The sequence below is a fragment of the Staurois parvus genome, unplaced genomic scaffold, assembly GCF_062004578.1.
Source record: "Staurois parvus isolate SC_StPar_1 unplaced genomic scaffold, SC_StPar_1.0 ptg003089l, whole genome shotgun sequence".
NCBI classification, from domain to species: Eukaryota; Metazoa; Chordata; class Amphibia; order Anura; family Ranidae; genus Staurois; species Staurois parvus.
The window spans coordinates 32,670-55,189 of record NW_028320885.1 but is presented as its reverse complement, the minus strand read 5'-3'; the positions used below and the strand labels follow the sequence as shown (position 1 = coordinate 55,189).

Here is a 22,520-nt window from a genome sequence, read left to right as displayed (position 1 = left end):
CCCCCTCTCTGATGTGACCTATGACAGAAGACCAGGGGGGCCCGGGAAGAAGGACATCTCCCAGCCCCCGCCTGCAGTGTCCGGAGTCCATTCTGGGGGGGGGGGGGGGGTAAGAGTACTAGTGGTGGCATTTGTATTAAGAATGGGGGGGAGGGGAGGGGTTGAAGAGGAGTGGTGCTTGGGAAGGGGGGGGGCATTGGTGCTCAAAGGAGGGATTTGGGGGTGGGGAGGAGATATACTGGGAAGGGGGAATGGGGGGGGATTTGTGCTGGGAGGTGGATTTGGGGGGGGGGGGTTTGTGCTGGGAGGTGGATTTGTGGGGGGGATTTGTGCTGGGAGGTGGATTTGTGGGGGGGGGGGATTTCTTGGTGGGGGTGATGGGGGGCGCAGTTTGACCTTGTCCCAGCACTGTGTGGTATAAACCCCACCCCTTCGACACTGTAGCCACACCCACATGTATTGCTCAGCATCTCCCCCCCCCCCATGTGATCGATCCTCATGGCTGGTTTATATTTGTGATGGACGACGTTCGTTCTTCAATATTGGGGGTCCGGATCCCTCCGGCTTTAGTCCCATTGCTGACCTGCAATGAAGGATGCCCCCCCCCCCGTGTGTGATCCCAGAAGAAGCTGCATGGCGGGGGCCCCCCCGGGGCATGGCAGAAAGACTGAACCAGGGCCCCAGTATGGCATTCCCCTAAGCACCCCATTGGATGTCTCCAGCATGTCTGTGTCTATGGTGGGGGCCGTCTTCTCTCTTTCTGGGGAGTGGGGGTGTCGTATGGAAGGTTGGGGGGGTGAGAGAGGAGTGAATTTGTATACTTGATTAGCTCCCCCCCTTTTCCCTCCCCCTCCCCCCCTTTCCCTCCCTCTCTCCCCCCTTTCCCTCCCCCTCTCCCCCCCCTTTCCCTCCCTCTCTCCTCCCTTTTCCCTCCCTCACTCCCCCCTTTTCCCTCTTCCCCCCCCCCCCTCTCCCCCCTTTCCCTCTCTCTCCCCCCCTATCCCTCCCCCCCTCCCTTTTCCCCCTTCCCTCCCTCTCCCCCCCTTTCCCTCCCTCTCTCCCCCCCTTTTCCTCCCTCTCTCCCCCCTCCCCCCCCCTTTTTTTTGTACTTTTTCCCTTCTGTATTATTCTGTATATCTTCTCTCAGACACGACGGGTTCCATCCAATCCTCCTCCCGGCCCCAACCTCTTTCCTTCTTCTGCCATCTTGGAATGTTGGTCTTCTTGGATTCATATGGCTCCTTGAAGAATTGGACGTCATCTTCTGGTGAATGTCAGTATTTTGGTGAATGTCAGTATTTTGGTGACGCCATCTTCTGGTGAATGTCAGTATTTTGGTGAATGTCAGTATTTTGGTGACTCCATCTTCTGGTGAATGTCAGTATTTTGGTGACGCCATCTTCTGGTGAATGTCAGTATTTTGGTGACGCCATCTTCTGGTGAATGTCAGTATTTTGGTGAATGTCAGTATTTTGGTGACGTCATCTTCTGGTGAATGTCAGTATTTTGGTGAATGTCAGTATTTTGGTGACACCATCTTCTGGTGAATGTCAGTATTTTGGTGACGTCATCTTCTGGTGAATGTCAGTATTTTGGTGACGCCATCTTTTGGTGAATGTCAGTATTTTGGTGACGTCATCTTCTGGTGAATGTCAGTATTTTGGTGACGCCATCTTCTGGTGAATGTCAGTATTTTGGTGACGCCATCTTCTGGTGAATGTCAGTATTTTGGTGACGTCATCTTCTGGTGAATGTCAGTATTTTGGTGACGCCATCTTTTGGTGAATGTCAGTATTTTGGTGAATGTCAGTATTTTGGTGATGCCATCTTCTGGTGAATGTCAGTATTTTGGTGAATGTCAGTATTTTGGTGACACCATCTTCTGGTGAATGTCAGTATTTTGGTGAATGTCAGTATTTTGGTGACGTCATCTTCTGGTGAATGTCAGTATTTTGGTGACGTCATCTTCTGGTGAATGTCAGTATTTTGGTGACGCCATCTTCTGGTGAATGTCAGTATTTTGGTGACGCCATCTTCTGGTGAATGTCAGTATTTTGGTGACGCCATCTTCTGGTGAATGTCAGTATTTTGGTGAATGTCAGTATTTTGGTGACGTCATCTTCTGGTGAATGTCAGTATTTTGGTGAATGTCAGTATTTTGGTGACACCATCTTCTGGTGAATGTCAGTATTTTGGTGACGTCATCTTCTGGTGAATGTCAGTATTTTGGTGACGCCATCTTCTGGTGAATGTCAGTATTTTGGTGAATGTCAGTATTTTGGTGATGCCATCTTCTGGTGAATGTCAGTATTTTGGTGAATGTCAGTATTTTGGTGACACCATCTTCTGGTGAATGTCAGTATTTTGGTGAATGTCAGTATTTTGGTGACGTCATCTTCTGGTGAATGTCAGTATTTTGGTGACGTCATCTTCTGGTGAATGTCAGTATTTTGGTGACGTCATCTTCTGGTGAATGTCAGTATTTTGGTGACACCATCTTCTGGTGAATGTCAGTATTTTGGTGAATGTCAGTATTTTGGTGACGTCATCTTCTGGTGAATGTCAGTATTTTGGTGACGTCATCTTCTGGTGAATGTCAGTATTTTGGTGACGTCATCTTCTGGTGAATGTCAGTATTTTGGTGACACCATCTTCTGGTGAATGTCAGTATTTTGGTGACACCATCTTCTGGTGAATGTCAGTATTTTGGTGACACCATCTTCTGGTGAATGTCAGTATTTTGGTGAATGTCAGTATTTTGGTGACACCATCTTCTGGTGAATGTCAGTATTTTGGTGACACCATCTTCTGGTGAATGTCAGTATTTTGGTGACTCCATCTTCTGGTGAATGTCAGTATTTTGGTGACTCCATCTTCTGGTGAATGTCAGTATTTTGGTGACTCCATCTTCTGGTGAATGTCAGTATTTTGGTGAATGATGGTTTTGTTTTTTTGTTATTTGTTTTGTTTAACATTTCAGAATCGTGTGATAAATCTCCTGAGGAAGCCGGCTTTTGTCCTGCGAAACACGTTGGAGAAACATTTCAAAGACATACCATACGTGTTCTATACACGCGTGCTGCATTCTGTGTGGGAAACCTTCGGAGTAACGTTGTGACAACCTTGGTGCTCGGTAGTCACAGGTTGTCGCGGTTACGTTTGTATCTGTTGAGCGATGTCTGTGCTCACATTTTCTATTTCAGTTGTGGATTTACTGACGTCCAATGAAGATATAATTGTGTATAATATGTGTACGGCAGGGGTGTCCAAACTACGGCCCTCCGGGTGTTGAGGAACTGCAAGTCCCATGAGGCCTTACAAGACTCTGACATCCACAGACAAGACACCCAGAGGCAGAGGCATGATGGGACTTGTAGTACTTCAACAGCTGGAGGCCATAGTTTGGACACCCCTGGTGTACGGCGTTTTGTTTGGCGCCTAAACCTACGCTCCGGGAGTTTGTTTTTGGTTAGGGTCTTATTTTTCCATGTCAACGAGGGTTGAGACCAACAACGAGGGTTGAGACCAACAACGAGGGTTGAGACCAACAACGAGGGTTGAGACCAACAACGAGGGTTGAGACCAACAACGAGGGTTGAGACCAACAAGGGTTGAGACCAACAACGAGGGTTGAGACCAACAAGGGTTGAGACCAACAACGAGGGTTGAGACCAACAAGGGTTGAGACCAACAACAAGGGTTGAGACCAACAACGAGGGTTGAGACCAACAACGAGGGTTGAGACCAACAACAAGGGTTGAGACCATATGGGTCTCTGTCTCCATTTTTCTCTGTAATGCCGTCTTTTCACTCCTTTGTGTATATAGGTGATGAGGCCAGAGAGTCCCATGTCAGGACTGGTACTCAGTAGTGTCCAAGGAGGCCCAAACACTCAGGTGAGGAAGTTGAAGATCACATCATGGACCATCCGAGCTCCACCTCCATGGGGTTGTGATGGTCAGTCCTGCTGAGCGTGGTGCACAGGACCTCCATAGGACTCAATGCAATTCATCCACCATAACGGGGAAGCGTAGGCACACGGCATGACCAGTACCTGTAGGGCTCAGACAGTCCTTAACCATCTACACCAGTCCTAGTACTGCCAGCCCAGGGTAGGACTAGGTCCTTCTAGTAATAGATGTCTATGGGGAGTGATGAACACACCTCCGATGATGCAGGTTGTGTCCATGTATGGAGGGTGAGGCCTTGTTTACACGTGCTTCAGAATGTGACATTGGATGCGTTTTTAAAGCCCTCGAATACCAATCAAATCGAAGCCTCCATAGAAGTCTATGACAACCCTGGCCAACAGCACCTTCAGCATTTGAGCCAACCCCCACCCCCACTGGTGCCCCTCCAGGTTCTCCCATGCAGTTGGCCAGCCCGGCACTGAACCCAAAGGTCCTGCAGACTGGAAGCGATGGCATTTGGTCACGTCCGGTTAGGTCGATGTACACACAGATGGATGTTTCCGGAAAGCTTGAGATCAATGGGGATTTATTGTCGATCTCATGGTTTCCAGGGTAGAGGAGAGATGTGGGGGGTCATAAAATACATTCAAAGAAAAATGAAAGCCCCCCCCCCCCCGCTCGCATGCAGAGGCAAACAGATACGTACCCCATGCACACATATGTAAATACGTACCCCATGCACACATATGTAAATACGTACCCCATGCACACATGTAAATACGTACCCCATGCACACATGTAAATACGTACCCCATGCACACATATGTAAATGGTATAAGCACCACCACTTGGGCTGCTCTATGTACACAGCAACTCCTGACTTTGATTACCAGAGCACAGGGGCGGACTGACAACTCATGGGGCCCCCGGGCACTAGGGGATCATGGGGCCCCTATGTCCTTGCCCAAACTCAAAAAAGCTTATGAAAGGTACCAGGGGCTTCTCATGGGGCCCCCTACTGACCCCGGGCCCTCAAGCAGTGCCCGAGTTTCCAAATGGTCAGTCCACCCCTGCCAGAGCATTACTAGGGAGAGGAAGGGATGGGGGGGGGGCAGGATTGGTCATGTCCCACACATCTTGGGTACTCGGATGAAGTCTTCGTTGGGGTGTGGATGGGGCACATCCACGGTCCATGACTAGTTAATGATTTGCTTTTTGCTTCAGATGTTTCTATTATTACAACTTGAATATCGATCGATCTCGTATCAGAAATGTTACCCGTTTCTGCAGCTAAACCACGCCTTGTCTATAGAAGCCACAACCTAGAAGGAACCTTCGACCCTCGAGCCGGAATGTCAGCCCAGAGCCTGAGGAAAGGGAGACTTCGTTCGACTGGATATTCTGCCCCGCCCCCGACTGGATATTCTGCCCCGCCCCCGACTGGATATTCTGCCCCGCCCCCGACTGGATATTCTGCCCCGCCCCCGACTGGATATTCTGCCCCGCCCCAAGAAGGTGTATACCTTTAAGCAGCATATATAAATGGGCGCCGCCTAGTCTGAGCACTACAACAGTCCATGTGAAAGTGAACAAAGAACATCAATACATTTCTCACACGCTTTCCATTCTCATGGATGGGATTTCTCACACGCTTTCCATTCTCACGGATGGGATTTCTCACACGCTTTCTATTCTCACGGATGGGATTTCTCACACGCTTTCCATTCTCACGGATGGGATTTCTCACACGCTTTCCATTCTCACGGATGGGATTGATGGCGCCACCATCAGGAGCAGGACACTGGTGCGACTTAAACAGAAAGCACATCTAAGGAGCAGCCCTCTGGTGGTGGCCAAACTCTCCATCTGCAACCCAGGATTCAGTTAGTAGCCAGTAGTAGAAGGGTGACAACACCAAACAAGACTGGGTGGGGGCTGTGTCCTTCAATGAACTCAGAGAAAAGGACTTTACGGTCAGGACAGAAATCCAATCTTCTCCATCATTCATTGAAGGACAAAGCTGAATTTCTCATGGATGGGACTTCCCAAAGCAGTGCCATAAATACAGAAGAAGGGGTGGGACCACAACCAAACAGCAGAACTAGGAACCGGCCCCCTGGTGGAACTCAAACTTTCCATCCAAAGCTGGCATCTGCAGAGGCAGCGATATCAACCTTAGAAAAATTGGTAAACGTGAACTGACGACTAAGTATCTGCCTTGCCAATCTGAACAGCAGAAGCAAAGTGATGAAAGGCCTAGGACATTTTTCGCACCCCGGTAGAACGCACCGTAATTGGAAATGGAGCCTCATGGCCCGCAAGAGCTTAGGCCTGGCTCGCTGTGCTACAAAACCATTTGAAATGGTGGACAATGAGGCAATTTGACCTTGTCTAGGCCCCTCTGGAATGATGGACAGAGCGTCAGACCCCACAACAGCTCCCATGGCTGAGAAATTAACTCTAACCTGACTACATCCAGGCAATGGAGGGCCGTCTCTCTCGGATGAGAGGGACGAGGGCACAAGGAAGATAAGACTATATCCTTGTTAAGGTGAAAGGCTGACACCACCTTGGCCAGAAAAGATAGCCTTGGCCGAAGAACCACCTTGTTTTAATGCAACACCAAAAAGGGCTGCTTACAGGAAAGAGCCATGAGCTTGGACACCCAATGGGCAGAAGTGATGGCCAACAAGAAGGCTACCTTTTGCAGCAAAGTGGAGAGGGGAATATCCCAAATGTCTTCAAATGGATGTTTTTGAAAGGTCAACAAAAGAAGGTTCAGGTCCCAAGGTGATAGGAGAGATCTAAAAAGTGGAACTACCTGAGTGACCCCCCTGGTGTCACCCTGGTGGTTGATGTAAGTCACCGTGGTGATGTTGTCCAACTGCACCTGGACTGGGCAACCCTCGAAAAGTGCTGTCCAATTAGAGAGATGGACTCCTTCGAAGCTCTAAGATATTATTGGGATGACTAGACTCTTCCAGAGCCCAATGGCCTTGGACAGAGGAATGCTCCAATACGCCCCCCCCCCTAAAGAGGCTGGCGTCCATGGTGACAATCTGCCAACTGAAAAGAAGAAGTTCTTCCTTTGGTGGAGAGCAAATCCACCAAATTAACAATGCCTTGGTCAGACGAGACAACTGTAAGCAAAAACGCAAATAAAAGAAAGAAAAATTATTGAAAAACTAGGGAGCTACAAACGCCATTTCCAAAGTCCTGCGACACTAGGCAAAAACTGAATCCTGGGTTGCAGATGGGGGGATTGGCCGCCACCAGAGGGCCGCCCCTTACACATGCTTTTAGTTCAAGTTGCACTAGTGTCCTGCTCCTGAAGATTGAGGAATCAAACCCATCTGTGAGAAATTCTGCTGCGTCCTTCAATGAACGATAGAAAAATACATTTGAACGACACGTATTCAGGATCAACTACATATATAAGGAACATTGTAATGTAATACCATGACGTCATCATGTAACTGTGGAAACAATGGAATGAGCTGTGATAACTAGCAATGGAAAGTGTGAACTTTTATTATATTAATTTATTCCAGTACTGTGAAGACCATGTGCTCAGGTGTGAACGTTTAATCTGTGTAACCCAATAGAAAGCATCTGATAAAAAACAAAAAGGAAGGTGGACACATGTAAGTGATATGGTCCCATGTAGGTGAGATGGTCCCATGTAAGTGAGATGGTCAAGTAAGGTGGACCCATGTAGGTGAGATGGACCCATGTAGGTGAGATGGTCCCATGTAAGTGAGATGGTCAAGTAAGGTGGACCCATGTAGGTGAGATGGACCCATGTAGGTGAGATGGTCCCATGTAGGTGAGATGGTCCGTTGTAAGTGAGTTGGTCCCATGTAAGTGAGTTGGTCCCATGTAAGTGAGATGGTCCCATGTAAGTGAGGAGGTCTCATGTAAGTGAGATGGTCAAGTAAGGTGGACGCATGTAAGTGAGATATTCCCATGTAGGTGAAGTGGTTCCATGTAGGTGAGATGGTCAAGTAAGGTGGACCCATGTAGGTGAGATGGACCCATGTAGGTAAGATGGTCCCGTGTAAGTGAGGTGGTCCCATGTAAGTGAGATGGCCCCAAGAAAGTAAGATGGCCCCATGTAAGTGGGATGGTCCCATGTAGGTGAGATGGTCCAATGTAAGTGGGATGGTCTCATGTAGGTGAGATGGTACCATGTAAGTAAGGTGGTCCCATGTAAGTGAGATGGTCCCATGTAAGTGAGATGGCCCTATGTAAGTGAGATGGCCCCAAGAAAGTAAGATGGCCCCATGTAAGTGGGATGGCCCCATGTAAGTGGGATGGTCTCATGTAGGTGAGGTGGTCCCATGTAGGTGAGGTGGTCCCATGTAAGTGAGGTGGTCCCATGTAAGTGAGGTGGTCTCAGGTAAGTGAGATGGTCCAGGCACTTTTAAGCCACCTCTAAATATGGGACCTCAGGAGAACAGTCAACACTCCACAAGGGAATCTCAAATCCCATTAATAAAACTCACTATGTTGTCTACAGCAAGCTTCCCAGATTCAAATGAAAGTCTGCCACTGTCGAAGAAGCTGACAATGCCATGGAAGCCATCTTTCACGTGGTACCAGGTGACCGGGATTCCTCGGTCCTCCAGGCGTTTCTTGTACAGAATCCCATCATCACGCAACACATCAAACTCGCATGTTAAAATGTAAGTCTTTGGTTGTTGGCTAATCACAGAATCTTCAGCCAGCAATGGAGAGAAATAAGACTCAAGGGCCTTCTTGTGAGCTTCATAGACGTCTTCAGAGTGGGAGGTCATGACTCGGAGGTCACGCCCCCGGACCTTAAATTCATCAGGAATGTTCTCGGCACCCAACCACTTCTTAAATTTCATTTTCATTTCCACGGGGACATGGTCTCCATTCAGAACGTCTTCCATCATGTACAGGTCACCATCCATGTAGTTGATCATGTAGAAGGCTGCTCGCTCCCGATACAAGATGGGGACTGCCCTGTTTTGTGTGTAGGACGGTAAGTGGAAGTCAACTGCTTGGACTGCAGGATATATTAGAACTTGGGCCAGAGGCTTCGGAAGATCCGTCCGCTCCACCAGAGCCTGACAGACGGCAGCTGTGAGGTTACCACCTGCACTGTCCCCACTGATAATGACTGAGGAAGCATCGACCCCGTATTCCTCGGCAGTCTGTAGGAAGTGGATGGTGGCAGTCAGACAATCCTCAAACGCTGCTGGGTACCGATGTTCTGGAGCCAGACGGTAACTTAAAAGAAGAGGAGATGATTAAAAGTTCACATAAAGAGGCTTTTATCCTGTACAGTTCTCAAAGTGTACCTAAGCGGATTAATACAGTATATACTACCAGCCTATAAATGTGGTGGCTGCATTCGTTTTCTGGTTTCAGACTTTTTCACCTGATATTCCTACAAATAACAGACTGCCTGTCCCTTCATGTCTACGCTTTGTTCTTCACTGTGTCTAGTTTACAGAAGATAGATATAGTCGTTTGTTCTTACTTTTCAGCTCACAGAACCAGAACCAATAGCTCTGGTCTGGTGTACAGGGGTCAGACTGTTGTAGATCAGGTGTGGGTCTATGGCGGGAAGTCTACGAGGGGGGACCATGGCTTTGGTCTGGTGTACAGGGGTCAGACTGTTGTAGATCAGGTGTGGGTCTATGGTGGGAAGTCTACGAGGGAGGACCGTGGCTCTGGTCTGGTGTACAGGGGTCACAGTGTTGTAGATCAGGTGTGGGTCTATGGTGGGAAGTCTACGAGGGAGGACCGTGGCTCTGGTCTGGTGTACAGGGGTCAGACTGTTGTAGATCAGGTGTGGGTCTATGGTGGGAAGTCTACAAGGGGGGACTATGGCTCTGGTCCGGTGTACAGGGGTCACACTGTTGTAGATCATGTGTGGGTCTATGGTGGGAAGTCTACAAGGGGGGACCTTGGCTCTGGTCTGGTGTACAGGGGTCACACTGTTGTAGATCAGGTGTGGGTCTATGGTGGGAAGTCTACAAGGGGGGACCTTGGCTCTGGTCTGGTGTACAGGGGTCAGACTGTTGTAGATCATGTGTGGGTCTATGGTGGGAAGTCTACGAGGGGGGACCTTGGCTCTGGTCTGGTGTACAGGGGTCAGACTGTTTTAGATCAGGTGTGGGTCTATGGTGGGAAGTCTATGAGGGAGGACCGTGGCTCTGGTCTGGTGTACAGGGGTCAGACTGTTGTAGATCAGGTGTGGGTCTATGGTGGGAAGTCTACAAGGGGGGACCTTGGCTCTGGTCTGGTGTACATGGGTCACACTGTTGTAGATCAGGTGTGGGTCTATGGTGGGAAGTCTACAAGGGGGGACCTTGGCTCTGGTCTGGTGTACAGGGGTCAGACTGTTGTAGATCAGGTGTGGGTCTATGGTGGGAAGTCTATGAGGGGGACCTTGGCTCTGGTCTGGTGTACAGGGGTCAGATTGTTGTAGATCAGGTGTGGGTCTATGGTGGGAAGTCTACGAGGGGGGACCATGACTCTGGTCTGGTGTATAGGGGGTCAGACTGTTGTAGATCAGGTGTGTGTATATGGTGTGAGGTCTACGAGGGAGGACCATGGCTCTGGTCTGGTGTACAGGGGTCAGATTGTTGTAGATCAGGTGTGGGTCTATGGTGGGAAGTCTACAAGGGGGGACCGTGGCTCTGGTCTGGTGTACAGGGGTCAGACTGTTGTAGATCAGGTGTGGGTCTATGGTGGGAAGTCTACGAGGGGGGACCATGGCTCTGGTCTGGTGTACAGGGGTCAGACTGTTGTAGATCAGGTGTGGGTCTATGGTGGGAAGTCTACGAGGGGGGACCGTGGCTCTGGTCTGGTGTACAGGGGTCAGACTGTTGTAGATCAGGTGTGTGTATGGTGGGAAGCCTACGAGGGAGGACCATGGCTCTGGTCTGGTGTACAGGGGTCAGACTGTTGTAGATCAGGTGTGGGTCTATGGTGGGAAGTCTACAAGGGGGGACCGTGGCTCTGGTCTGGTGTACAGGGGTCAGACTGTTGTAGATCAGGTGTGGGTCTATGGTGGGAAGTCTACGAGGGGGGACCATGGCTCTGGTCTGGTGTACAGGGGTCAGACTGTTGTAGATCAGGTGTGGGTCTATGGTGGGAAGTCTACGAGGGGGGACCGTGGCTCTGGTCTGGTGTACAGGGGTCAGACTGTTGTAGATCAGGTGTGGGTCTATGGTGAGAAGCCTACGAGGGAGGACCATGGCTCTGGTCTGGTGTACAGGGGTCAGACTGTTGTAGATCAGGTGTGTGTATATGGTAGGAGGTCTACGAGGGGGGACCATGGCTTTGGTCTGGTGTACAGGGGTCAGACTGTTGTAGATCAGGTGTGGGTCTATGGTGGGAAGTCTACGAGGGGGGACCATGACTCTGGTCCGGTGTACAGGGGTCAGACTGTTGTAGATCAGGTGTGGGTCTATGGTGGGAAGTCTACGAGGGGGGACCATGGCTCTGGTCCGGTGTACAGGGGTCAGACTGTTGTAGATCAGGTGTGGGTCTATGGTGGGAAGTCTACGAGGGGGGACCATGGCTCTGGTCTGGTGTACAGGGGTCACACTGTTGTAGATCAGGTGTGGGTCTATGGTGGGAAGTCTACAAGGGGGGACCTTGGCTCTGGTCTGGTGTACAGGGGTCAGACTGTTGTAGATCAGGTGTGGGTCTATGGTGGGAAGTCTACAAGGGGGGACCATGGCTCTGGTCTGGTGTACAGGGGTCAGACTGTTGTAGATCAGGTGTGTGTATGGTGGGAAGTCTACGAGGGAGGACCATGGCTCTGGTCTGGTGTACAGGGGTCAGACTGTTGTAGATCAGGTGTGGGTCTATGGTGGAAAGTCTGTGAGGGGGGATAATGGCTCTGGTCTGGTGTACAGGGGTCATACTGTTGTAGATCAGGTGTGGGTCTATGGTAGGAGGTCTACAAGGGGGGACCATGGCTCTGGTCTGGTGTATAGGGGGTCACACTGTTGTAGATCAGGTGTGTATGGTGGGAAGTCTACAAAGGGGGACCTTGGCTCTGGTCTGGTGTACAGGGGTCACAGTGTTGTAGATCAGGTTTGTATGGTGGGAAGTCTACGAGGGGGGACCATGGCTCTGGTCTGGTGTACAGGGGTCAGACTGTTGTAGATCAGGTGTGGGTCTATGGTGGGAAGTCTACAAGGGGGGACCATGGCTCTGGTCTGGTGTATAGGGGGTCACACTGTTGTAGATCAGGTGTGTATGGTGGGAAGTCTACAAGGGGGGACCTTGGCTCTGGTCTGGTGTACAGGGGTCACACTGTTGTAGATCAGGTGTGGGTCTATGGTGGGAAGTCTACGAGGGGGGATCATGGCTTTGGTCTGGTGTACAGGGGTCAGACTGTTGTAGATCAGGTGTGTATGGTGGGAAGTCTACGAGGGGGGACCATGACTCTGGTCTGGTGTACAGGGGTCAGACTGTTGTAGATCAGGTGTGGGTCTATGGTGGGAAGTCTACGAGGGGGGACCATGACTCTGGTCTGGTGTACAGGGGTCAGACTGTTGTAGATCAGGTGTGGGTCTATGGTGGGAAGTCTACGAGGGGGGACCATGACTCTGGTCTGGTGTACAGGGGTCAGACTGTTGTAGATCAGGTGTGGGTCTATGGTGGGAAGTCTACGAGGGGGGACCATGGCTTTGGTCTGGTGTACAGGGGTCAGACTGTTGTAGATCAGGTGTGGGTCTATGGTGGGAAGTCTACGAGGGGGGACCATGACTCTGGTCTGGTGTACAGGGGTCACACTGTTGTAGATCAGGTGTGGGTCTATGGTGGGAAGTCTACGAGGGGGGACCATGGCTCTGGTCTGGTGTACAGGGGTCAGACTGTTGTAGATCAGGTGTGGGTCTATGGTGGGAAGTCTACAAGGGGGGACCTTGGCTCTGGTCTGGTGTACAGGGGTCAGACTGTTGTAGATCAGGTGTGGGTCTATGGTGGGAAGTCTACAAGGGGGGACCATGGCTTTGGTCTGGTGTACAGGGGTCAGACTGTTGTAGATCAGGTGTGGGTCTATGGTGGGAAGTCTACGAGGGGGGACCATGGCTTTGGTCTGGTGTACAGGGGTCAGACTGTTGTAGATCAGGTGTGGGTCTATGGTGGGAAGTCTATGAGGACGGGACCATGGCTCTGGTCTGGTGTACAGGGGTCAGACTGTTGTAGATCAGGTGTGGGTCTATGGTGGGAAGTCTACAAGGGGGGACCATGGCTCTGGTCTGGTGTACAGGGGTCAGACTGTTGTAGATCAGGTGTGGGTCTATGGTGGGAAGTCTACAAGGGGGGACCATGGCTCTGGTCTGGTGTATAGGGGGTCACACTGTTGTAGATCAGGTGTGTATGGTGGGAAGTCTACAAGGGGGGACCTTGGCTCTGGTCTGGTGTACAGGGGTCACACTGTTGTAGATCAGGTGTGGGTCTATGGTGGGAAGTCTACGAGGGGGGATCATGGCTTTGGTCTGGTGTACAGGGGTCAGACTGTTGTAGATCAGGTGTGGGTCTATGGTGGGAAGTCTACGAGGGGGGACCATGACTCTGGTCTGGTGTACAGGGGTCAGACTGTTGTAGATCAGGTGTGGGTCTATGGTGGGAAGTCTACGAGGGGGGACCATGACTCTGGTCTGGTGTACAGGGGTCAGACTGTTGTAGATCAGGTGTGGGTCTATGGTGGGAAGTCTACGAGGGGGGACCATGGCTTTGGTCTGGTGTACAGGGGTCAGACTGTTGTAGATCAGGTGTGGGTCTATGGTGGGAAGTCTACGAGGGGGGACCATGACTCTGGTCTGGTGTACAGGGGTCACACTGTTGTAGATCAGGTGTGGGTCTATGGTGGGAAGTCTACGAGGGGGGACCATGGCTCTGGTCTGGTGTACAGGGGTCAGACTGTTGTAGATCAGGTGTGGGTCTATGGTGGGAAGTCTACAAGGGGGGACCTTGGCTCTGGTCTGGTGTACAGGGGTCACAGTGTTGTAGATCAGGTGTGGGTCTATGGTGGGAAGTCTACAAGGGGGGACCGTGGCTCTGGTCTGGTGTACAGGGGTCAGACTGTTGTAGATCAGGTGTGGGTCTATGGTGGGAAGTCTACAAGGGGGGACCATGGCTTTGGTCTGGTGTACAGGGGTCAGACTGTTGTAGATCAGGTGTGGGTCTATGGTGGGAAGTCTACGAGGGGGGACCATGGCTCTGGTCTGGTGTACAGGGGTCAGACTGTTGTAGATCAGGTGTGTGTATGGTGGGAAGTCTACGAGGGGGGACCATGGCTTTGGTCTGGTGTACAGGGGTCAGACTGTTGTAGATCAGGTGTGGGTCTATGGTGGGAAGTCTATGAGGACGGGACCATGGCTCTGGTCTGGTGTACAGGGGTCAGACTGTTGTAGATCAGGTGTGGGTCTATGGTGGGAAGTCTACAAGGGGGGACCATGGCTCTGGTCTGGTGTACAGGGGTCAGACTGTTGTAGATCAGGTGTGGGTCTATGGTGGGAAGTCTATGAGGACGGGACCATGGCTCTGGTCTGGTGTACAGGGGTCAGACTGTTGTAGATCAGGTGTGGGTCTATGGTGGGAAGTCTACGAGGGGGGACCATGGCTTTGGTCTGGTGTACAGGGGTCACAGTGTTGTAGATCAGGTGTGGGTCTATGGTGGGAAGTCTATGAGGACGGGACCATGGCTTTGGTCTGGTGTACAGGGGGTCAGACTGTTGTAGATCAGGTGTGGGTCTATGGTGGGAAGTCTACAAGGGGGGACCATGGCTCTGGTCTGGTGTACAGGGGTCAGACTGTTGTAGATCAGGTGTGTATGGTGGGAAGTCTACGAGGGGGGACCATGACTCTGGTCTGGTGTACAGGGGTCAGACTGTTGTAGATCAGGTGTGGGTCTATGGTGGTAAGTCTACAAGGGGGGACCATGGCTCTGGTCTGGTGTACAGGGGTCAGACTGTTGTAGATCAGGTGTGGGTCTATGGTGGGAAGTCTATGAGGACGGGACCATGGCTCTGGTCTGGTGTACAGGGGTCAGACTGTTGTAGATCAGGTGTGGGTCTATGGTGGGAAGTCTACGAGGGGGGACCATGGCTTTGGTCTGGTGTACAGGGGTCACAGTGTTGTAGATCAGGTGTGGGTCTATGGTGGGAAGTCTATGAGGACGGGACCATGGCTTTGGTCTGGTGTACAGGGGGTCAGACTGTTGTAGATCAGGTGTGGGTCTATGGTGGGAAGTCTACAAGGGGGGACCTTGGCTCTGGTCTGGTGTACAGGGGTCAGACTGTTGTAGATCAGGTGTGGGTCTATGGTGGGAAGTCTACAAGGGGGGACCATGGCTTTGGTCTGGTGTACAGGGGTCACACTGTTGTAGATCAGGTGTGGGTCTATGGTGGGAAGTCTACAAGGGGGGACCATGGCTTTGGTCTGGTGTACAGGGGTCACACTGTTGTAGATCAGGTGTGGGTCTATGGTGGTAAGTCTACAAGGGGGGACCATGGCTCTGGTCTGGTGTACAGGGGTCAGACTGTTGTAGATCAGGTGTGGGTCTATGGTGGGAAGTCTATGAGGACGGGACCATGGCTCTGGTCTGGTGTACAGGGGTCAGACTGTTGTAGATCAGGTGTGGGTCTATGGTGGGAAGTCTACGAGGGGGGACCTTGGCTCTGGTCTGGTGTACAGGGGTCAGACTGTTGTAGATCAGGTGTGGGTCTATGGTGGGAAGTCTACGAGGGGGGACCATGGCTCTGGTCTGGTGTACAGGGGTCAGACTGTTGTAGATCAGGTGTATATGGTGTGAAGTCTACGAGGGGGGACCATGACTCTGGTCTGGTGTACAGGGGTCAGACTGTTGTAGATCAGGTGTGGGTCTATGGTGGGAAGTCTACGAGGGGGGACCATGACTCTGGTCTGGTGTACAGGGGTCAGACTGTTGTAGATCAGGTGTGGGTCTATGGTGGGAAGTCTACGAGGGGGGACCATGGCTTTGGTCTGGTGTACAGGGGTCAGACTGTTGTAGATCAGGTGTGGGTCTATGGTGGGAAGTCTACGAGGGGGGACCATGACTCTGGTCTGGTGTACAGGGGTCACACTGTTGTAGATCAGGTGTGGGTCTATGGTGGGAAGTCTACGAGGGGGGACCATGGCTCTGGTCTGGTGTACAGGGGTCAGACTGTTGTAGATCAGGTGTGGGTCTATGGTGGGAAGTCTACAAGGGGGGACCATGGCTCTGGTCTGGTGTATAGGGGGTCACACTGTTGTAGATCAGGTGTGGGTCTATGGTGGGAAGTCTACAAGGGGGGACCTTGGCTCTGGTCTGGTGTACAGGGGTCACAGTGTTGTAGATCAGGTGTGGGTCTATGGTGGGAAGTCTACAAGGGGGGACCGTGGCTCTGGTCTGGTGTACAGGGGTCAGACTGTTGTAGATCAGGTGTGGGTCTATGGTGGGAAGTCTACAAGGGGGGACCATGGCTTTGGTCTGGTGTACAGGGGTCAGACTGTTGTAGATCAGGTGTGGGTCTATGGTGGGAAGTCTACGAGGGGGGACCATGGCTCTGGTCTGGTGTACAGGGGTCAGACTGTTGTAGATCAGGTGTGTGTATGGTGGGAAGTCTACGAGGGGGGACCATGGCTTTGGTCTGGTGTACAGGGGTCAGACTGTTGTAGATCAGGTGTGGGTCTATGGTGGGAAGTCTATGAGGACGGGACCATGGCTCTGGTCTGGTGTACAGGGGTCAGACTGTTGTAGATCAGGTGTGGGTCTATGGTGGGAAGTCTACAAGGGGGGACCATGGCTCTGGTCTGGTGTACAGGGGTCAGACTGTTGTAGATCAGGTGTGGGTCTATGGTGGGAAGTCTATGAGGACGGGACCATGGCTCTGGTCTGGTGTACAGGGGTCAGACTGTTGTAGATCAGGTGTGGGTCTATGGTGGGAAGTCTACGAGGGGGGACCATGGCTTTGGTCTGGTGTACAGGGGTCACAGTGTTGTAGATCAGGTGTGGGTCTATGGTGGGAAGTCTATGAGGACGGGACCATGGCTTTGGTCTGGTGTACAGGGGGTCAGACTGTTGTAGATCAGGTGTGGGTCTATGGTGGGAAGTCTACAAGGGGGGACCATGGCTCTGGTCTGGTGTACAGGGGTCAGACTGTTGTAGATCAGGTGTGTATGGTGGGAAGTCTACGAGGGGGGACCATGACTCTGGTCTGGTGTACAGGGGTCAGACTGTTGTAGATCAGGTGTGGGTCTATGGTGGTAAGTCTACAAGGGGGGACCATGGCTCTGGTCTGGTGTACAGGGGTCAGACTGTTGTAGATCAGGTGTGGGTCTATGGTGGGAAGTCTATGAGGACGGGACCATGGCTCTGGTCTGGTGTACAGGGGTCAGACTGTTGTAGATCAGGTGTGGGTCTATGGTGGGAAGTCTACGAGGGGGGACCATGGCTTTGGTCTGGTGTACAGGGGTCACAGTGTTGTAGATCAGGTGTGGGTCTATGGTGGGAAGTCTATGAGGACGGGACCATGGCTTTGGTCTGGTGTACAGGGGGTCAGACTGTTGTAGATCAGGTGTGGGTCTATGGTGGGAAGTCTACAAGGGGGGACCTTGGCTCTGGTCTGGTGTACAGGGGTCAGACTGTTGTAGATCAGGTGTGGGTCTATGGTGGGAAGTCTACAAGGGGGGACCATGGCTTTGGTCTGGTGTACAGGGGTCACACTGTTGTAGATCAGGTGTGGGTCTATGGTGGGAAGTCTACAAGGGGGGACCATGGCTTTGGTCTGGTGTACAGGGGTCACACTGTTGTAGATCAGGTGTGGGTCTATGGTGGTAAGTCTACAAGGGGGGACCATGGCTCTGGTCTGGTGTACAGGGGTCAGACTGTTGTAGATCAGGTGTGGGTCTATGGTGGGAAGTCTACGAGGGGGGACCATGACTCTGGTCTGGTGTACAGGGGTCAGACTGTTGTAGATCAGGTGTGGGTCTATGGTGGGAAGTCTATGAGGACGGGACCATGGCTCTGGTCTGGTGTACAGGGGTCAGACTGTTGTAGATCAGGTGTGGGTCTATGGTGGGAAGTCTACGAGGGGGGACCTTGGCTCTGGTCTGGTGTACAGGGGTCAGACTGTTGTAGATCAGGTGTGGGTCTATGGTGGGAAGTCTACGAGGGGGGACCATGGCTCTGGTCTGGTGTACAGGGGTCAGACTGTTGTAGATCAGGTGTGGGTCTATGGTGGGAAGTCTACGAGGGGGGACCATGGCTTTGGTCTGGTGTACAGGGGTCACAGTGTTGTAGATCAGGTGTGGGTCTATGGTGGGAAGTCTACGAGGGGGGACCTTGGCTCTGGTCTGGTGTACAGGGGTCACAGTGTTGTAGATCAGGTGTGGGTCTATGGTGGGAAGTCTACGAGGGGGGACCTTGGCTCTGGTCTGGTGTACAGGGGTCAGACTGTTGTAGATCATGTGTGGGTCTATGGTGGGAAGTCTACGAGGGGGGACCTTGGCTCTGGTCTGGTGTACAGGGGTCAGACTGTTGTAGATCATGTGTGGGTCTATGGTGGGAAGTCTACGAGGGGGGACCTTGGCTCTGGTCTGGTGTACAGGGGTCAGACTGTTGTAGATCAGGAAGTTCATTTTATATATTTTTGGATTTAGTTCCGCTTTAGGCCACACTCCTGTATCTATCGTTGGTTTTACATTTAGATACATCCACATATCTCTACAAGCAGCCCTGGACTGAAAACTCGGCAATTCTGGCATTTACCCAGAGTGGGGCTGGATCTGAGGGCGTTTATTGGGCCATTGTGAGACTCTACAAGTCCCGGTACAAGACGACCAATCAAATATCACAACTGTGCAATCAAAGCTCAGTTATTGTCACCAATAGATGTGCAGTCAGACTTCATACCAACAACCTGCAACTCCGTGGTCTTCCCTCCTCCCCCATCCACTGTGCAGGGGGCGTAACAGACCTGGTCATACACACCCCTCTGCTCAGACACACCCCTCTGCTCAGACACGCCCCCTCTGCTCAGACACGCCCCCTCTGCTCAGACACGCCGCCTCTGGTCATACACACCCCTCTGCTCAGACACACCCCTCTGCTCAGACATGCCCCCTCTGCTCAGACACTCCCTCTGGTCAGACACTCCCCTCTGGTCAGACATGCCTCCTCTGCTCAGACACACCCCTCTGGTCAGACACGCCTCCCAGCTCAGACACTCCCTCTGGTCAGACACTCCCTCTGGCCAGTCACCCCTCTCTGGTCAGACACTCCCCTCTGGTGAGACACGCCCCCTCTGGTCAGTCACCCCTCTCTGGTCAGACACTCCCCTCTGGTGAGACATGCCCCCTCTGGTGAGACACAGCCCTTCTAGTCAGCCACACCCCCTCTGGTCACACACCCCCTCTGGTCAGTCACCCCCTCTGGTCACACACCCCCTCTGGTCAGTCACCCCTCTCTGGTCACACACCCCCTCTGGTCACACACCCCCTCTGGTCACACACCCCCTCTGGTCACACACCCCCTCTGGTCAGTCACCCCTCTCTGGTCACACACCCCCTCTGGTCAGACACCTATTCTGGTCAGACAAGCCCCTCTGCTCAGACATGCCGCCTCTGCTCAGACACACCCCTCTGCTCAGACACACCCCTCTGGTCAGACACGCCTCTCTGCTCAGACACGCCTCTCTGCTCAGACACTCCCTCTGGCCAGACACTCCCCTCTGGTCTAGCACCTCTCTCTGGTCAGACATTCCCCTCTGGTGAGACATTGAGACATGCCCCCTCTGGTGAGACACAGCCCCTCTAGTCAGCCACACCCCCTCTGGTCACACACCCCTTCTAGTCAGACACGCCCCCTCTGGTCAGACACACCCCTTCTGGTCAGACATGCCCTCTCTGGTCAGACACACCCCTCTGGTTAGGCACACCCCTCTGGTCAGGCACGCCCCATCACCTCCTCTTCAATACTAGTCTATGTGAGGACATGTGATGAGGGGTGTGGCTGTCGCTGAGCTCTGCCAGCACAGGGCACTGCAGGGTGAGAGGAGGGAGCTGCATTTTCAAGAAAAAATATTTTATAGCATTTTATAGCAAAATATCTCCGAATTCAGTCAGGCTTTAATTCCATTATTATACCATTTCCTAGGTGTTCATGTTTCCTCTGTGATAGCCCCTCCCCCCCGGAATCCCCATGGCGATGCAGTTAGTTCTGTCTGTCAAAATTCTTCATTGTAGCCGACTGTCACCTGGTGTGTGTGTGGCCAATATCCAACGCAGAGCGACAACTGTGGGGATGTAATCAGAGCTGCCAAGTGCCACGTCCTAATGAAGACAATCATCCACTAGGGGTCTCCAAACTACGGCCCTCCAGCTGTTGAAGTACTACAAGTCCCATCATGCCTCTGCCTCTGGGAGTCTTGCCTGTGGCTGTCAGAGTCTTGCAAAGCCTCATGGGACTTGCAATTCCTCAACACCTGGAGGGCCATATTGGTTGTCTCGGGACCAACTTCCGACGATGTGAGCTCCACTTATTGGTGGTCTCGGGACCAATGTCCGACGATGTGAGCTCCACTTATTGGTGGTCTCGGGACCAATGTCCGACGATGTGAGCTCCACTTATTGGTGGTCTCGGGACCAATGTCCGACGATGTGAGCTCCACTTATTGGTGGTCTCGGGACCAATGTCCGACGATGTGAGCTCCACTTATTGGTGGTCTCGGGACCAATGTCCGACGATGTGAGCTCCACTTATTGGTGGTCCCGGGACCAATGTCCAACGATGTGAGCTCCAATTATTGGTGGTCCCGGGACCAATGTCCGACGATGTGAGCTCCACTTATTGGTGGTCCCGGGACCAATGTCCGACGATGTGAGCTCCACTTATTGGTGGTCCCGGGACCAATGTCCGACGATGTGAGCTCCACTTATTGGTGGTCTCGGGACCAATGTCCGACGATGTGAGCTCCACTTATTGGTGGTCTCGGGACCAATGTCCGACGATGTGAGCTCCACTTATTGGTGGTCTCGGGACCAATGTCCGACGATGTGAGCTCCACTTATTGGTGGTCTCGGGACCAATGTCCGACGATGTGAGCTCCACTTATTGGTGGTCTCGGGACCAATGTCCGACGATGTGAGCTCCACTTATTGGTGGTCTCGGGACCAATGTCCGACAAAGTGAGCTCCAATTATTGGTGGTCCCGGGACCAATGTCCGACGATGTGAGCTCCACTTATTGGTGGTCTCGGGACCAATGTCCGACGATGTGAGCTCCACTTATTGGTGGTCTCGGGACCAATGTCCGACAATGGGAGCTCCAATTATTGGTGGTCCCGGGACCAATGTCCGACGATGTGTGCTCCACTTATTGGTGGTCCCGGGACCAATGTCCGACGATGTGAGCTCCACTTATTGGTGGTCTCGGGACCAATGTCCGACAAAGTGAGCTCCAATTATTGGTGGTCCCGGGACCAATGTCCGACGATGTGAGCTCCAATTATTGGTGGTCCCGGGACCAATGTCCGACGATGCGAGCTCCACTTATTGGTGGTCCCGGGACCAATGTCCGACAAAGTGAGCTCCAATTATTGGTGGTCCCGGGACCAATGTCCAACGATGTGAGCTCCAATTATTGGTGGTCCCGGGACCAATGTCCGACGATGTGAGCTCCACTTATTGGTGGTCTCGGGACCAATGTCCGACGATGTGAGCTCCACTTATTGGTGGTCTCGGGACCAATGTCCGACGATGTGAGCTCCACTTATTGGTGGTCTCGGGACCAATGTCCGACAAAGTGAGCTCCAATTATTGGTGGTCCCGGGACCAATGTCCAACGATGTGAGCTCCACTTATTGATGGTCTCGGGACCAACGTCCGACGATGTGAGCTCCACTTATTGGTGGTCCCGGGACCAATGTCCGACGATGTGAGCTCCACTTATTGGTGGTCTCGGGACCAATGTCCAACGATGTGAGCTCCACTTATTGGTGGTCCCGGGACCAATGTCCGACGATGTGAGCTCCACTTATTGGTGGTCTCGGGACCAATGTCCGACGATGTGAGCTCCACTTATTGGTGGTCCCGGGACCAATGTCCGACGATGTGAGCTCCAATTATTGGTGGTCCCGGGACCAATGTCCGACGATGTGAGCTCCACTTATTGGTGGTCTCGGGACCAATGTCCGACGATGTGAGCTCCAATTATTGGTGGTCCCGGGACCAATGTCCGACGATGTGAGCTCCACTTATTGATGGTCTCGGGACCAACGTCCGACGATGTGAGCTCCACTTATTGGTGGTCTCGGGACCAATGTCCGACGATGTGAGCTCCACTTATTGGTGGTCTCGGGACCAATGTCCGACGATGTGAGCTCCACTTATTGATGGTCTCGGGACCAACGTCCGACGATGCGAGCTCCACTTATTGGTGGTCTCGGGACCAATGTCCGACGATGCGAGCTCCACTTATTGGTGGTCTCGGGACCAATGTCCGACGATGTGAGCTCCACTTATTGGTGGTCCCGGGGCCAATGTCCGACGATGCGAGCTCCACTTATTGGTGGTCCCGGGGCCAATGTCCGATGGTGTACTCAGTCCAAT

General features: G+C 52.3%; 1 protein-coding gene and 1 pseudogene across 1 annotated transcript in view; both read right to left on the bottom strand.

The window, feature by feature from the left end:
- Positions 1-7,426: 7,426 nt before the first annotated feature.
- LOC149428617 (uncharacterized) lies at positions 7,427-8,389 on the bottom strand (annotated as a pseudogene).
- LOC149428616 (arylacetamide deacetylase-like 4) overlaps positions 7,427-22,520 on the bottom strand; it is a 28,437-nt gene continuing 13,343 nt past the window's right edge. Inside the window, exon 4 of the mRNA XM_089667197.1 lies at positions 7,427-9,167. Coding sequence (XP_089523323.1) covers positions 8,393-9,167 — 775 coding nt within the window. The 3' untranslated portion in view covers positions 7,427-8,392. The remainder of the gene's footprint in view (positions 9,168-22,520) is intronic.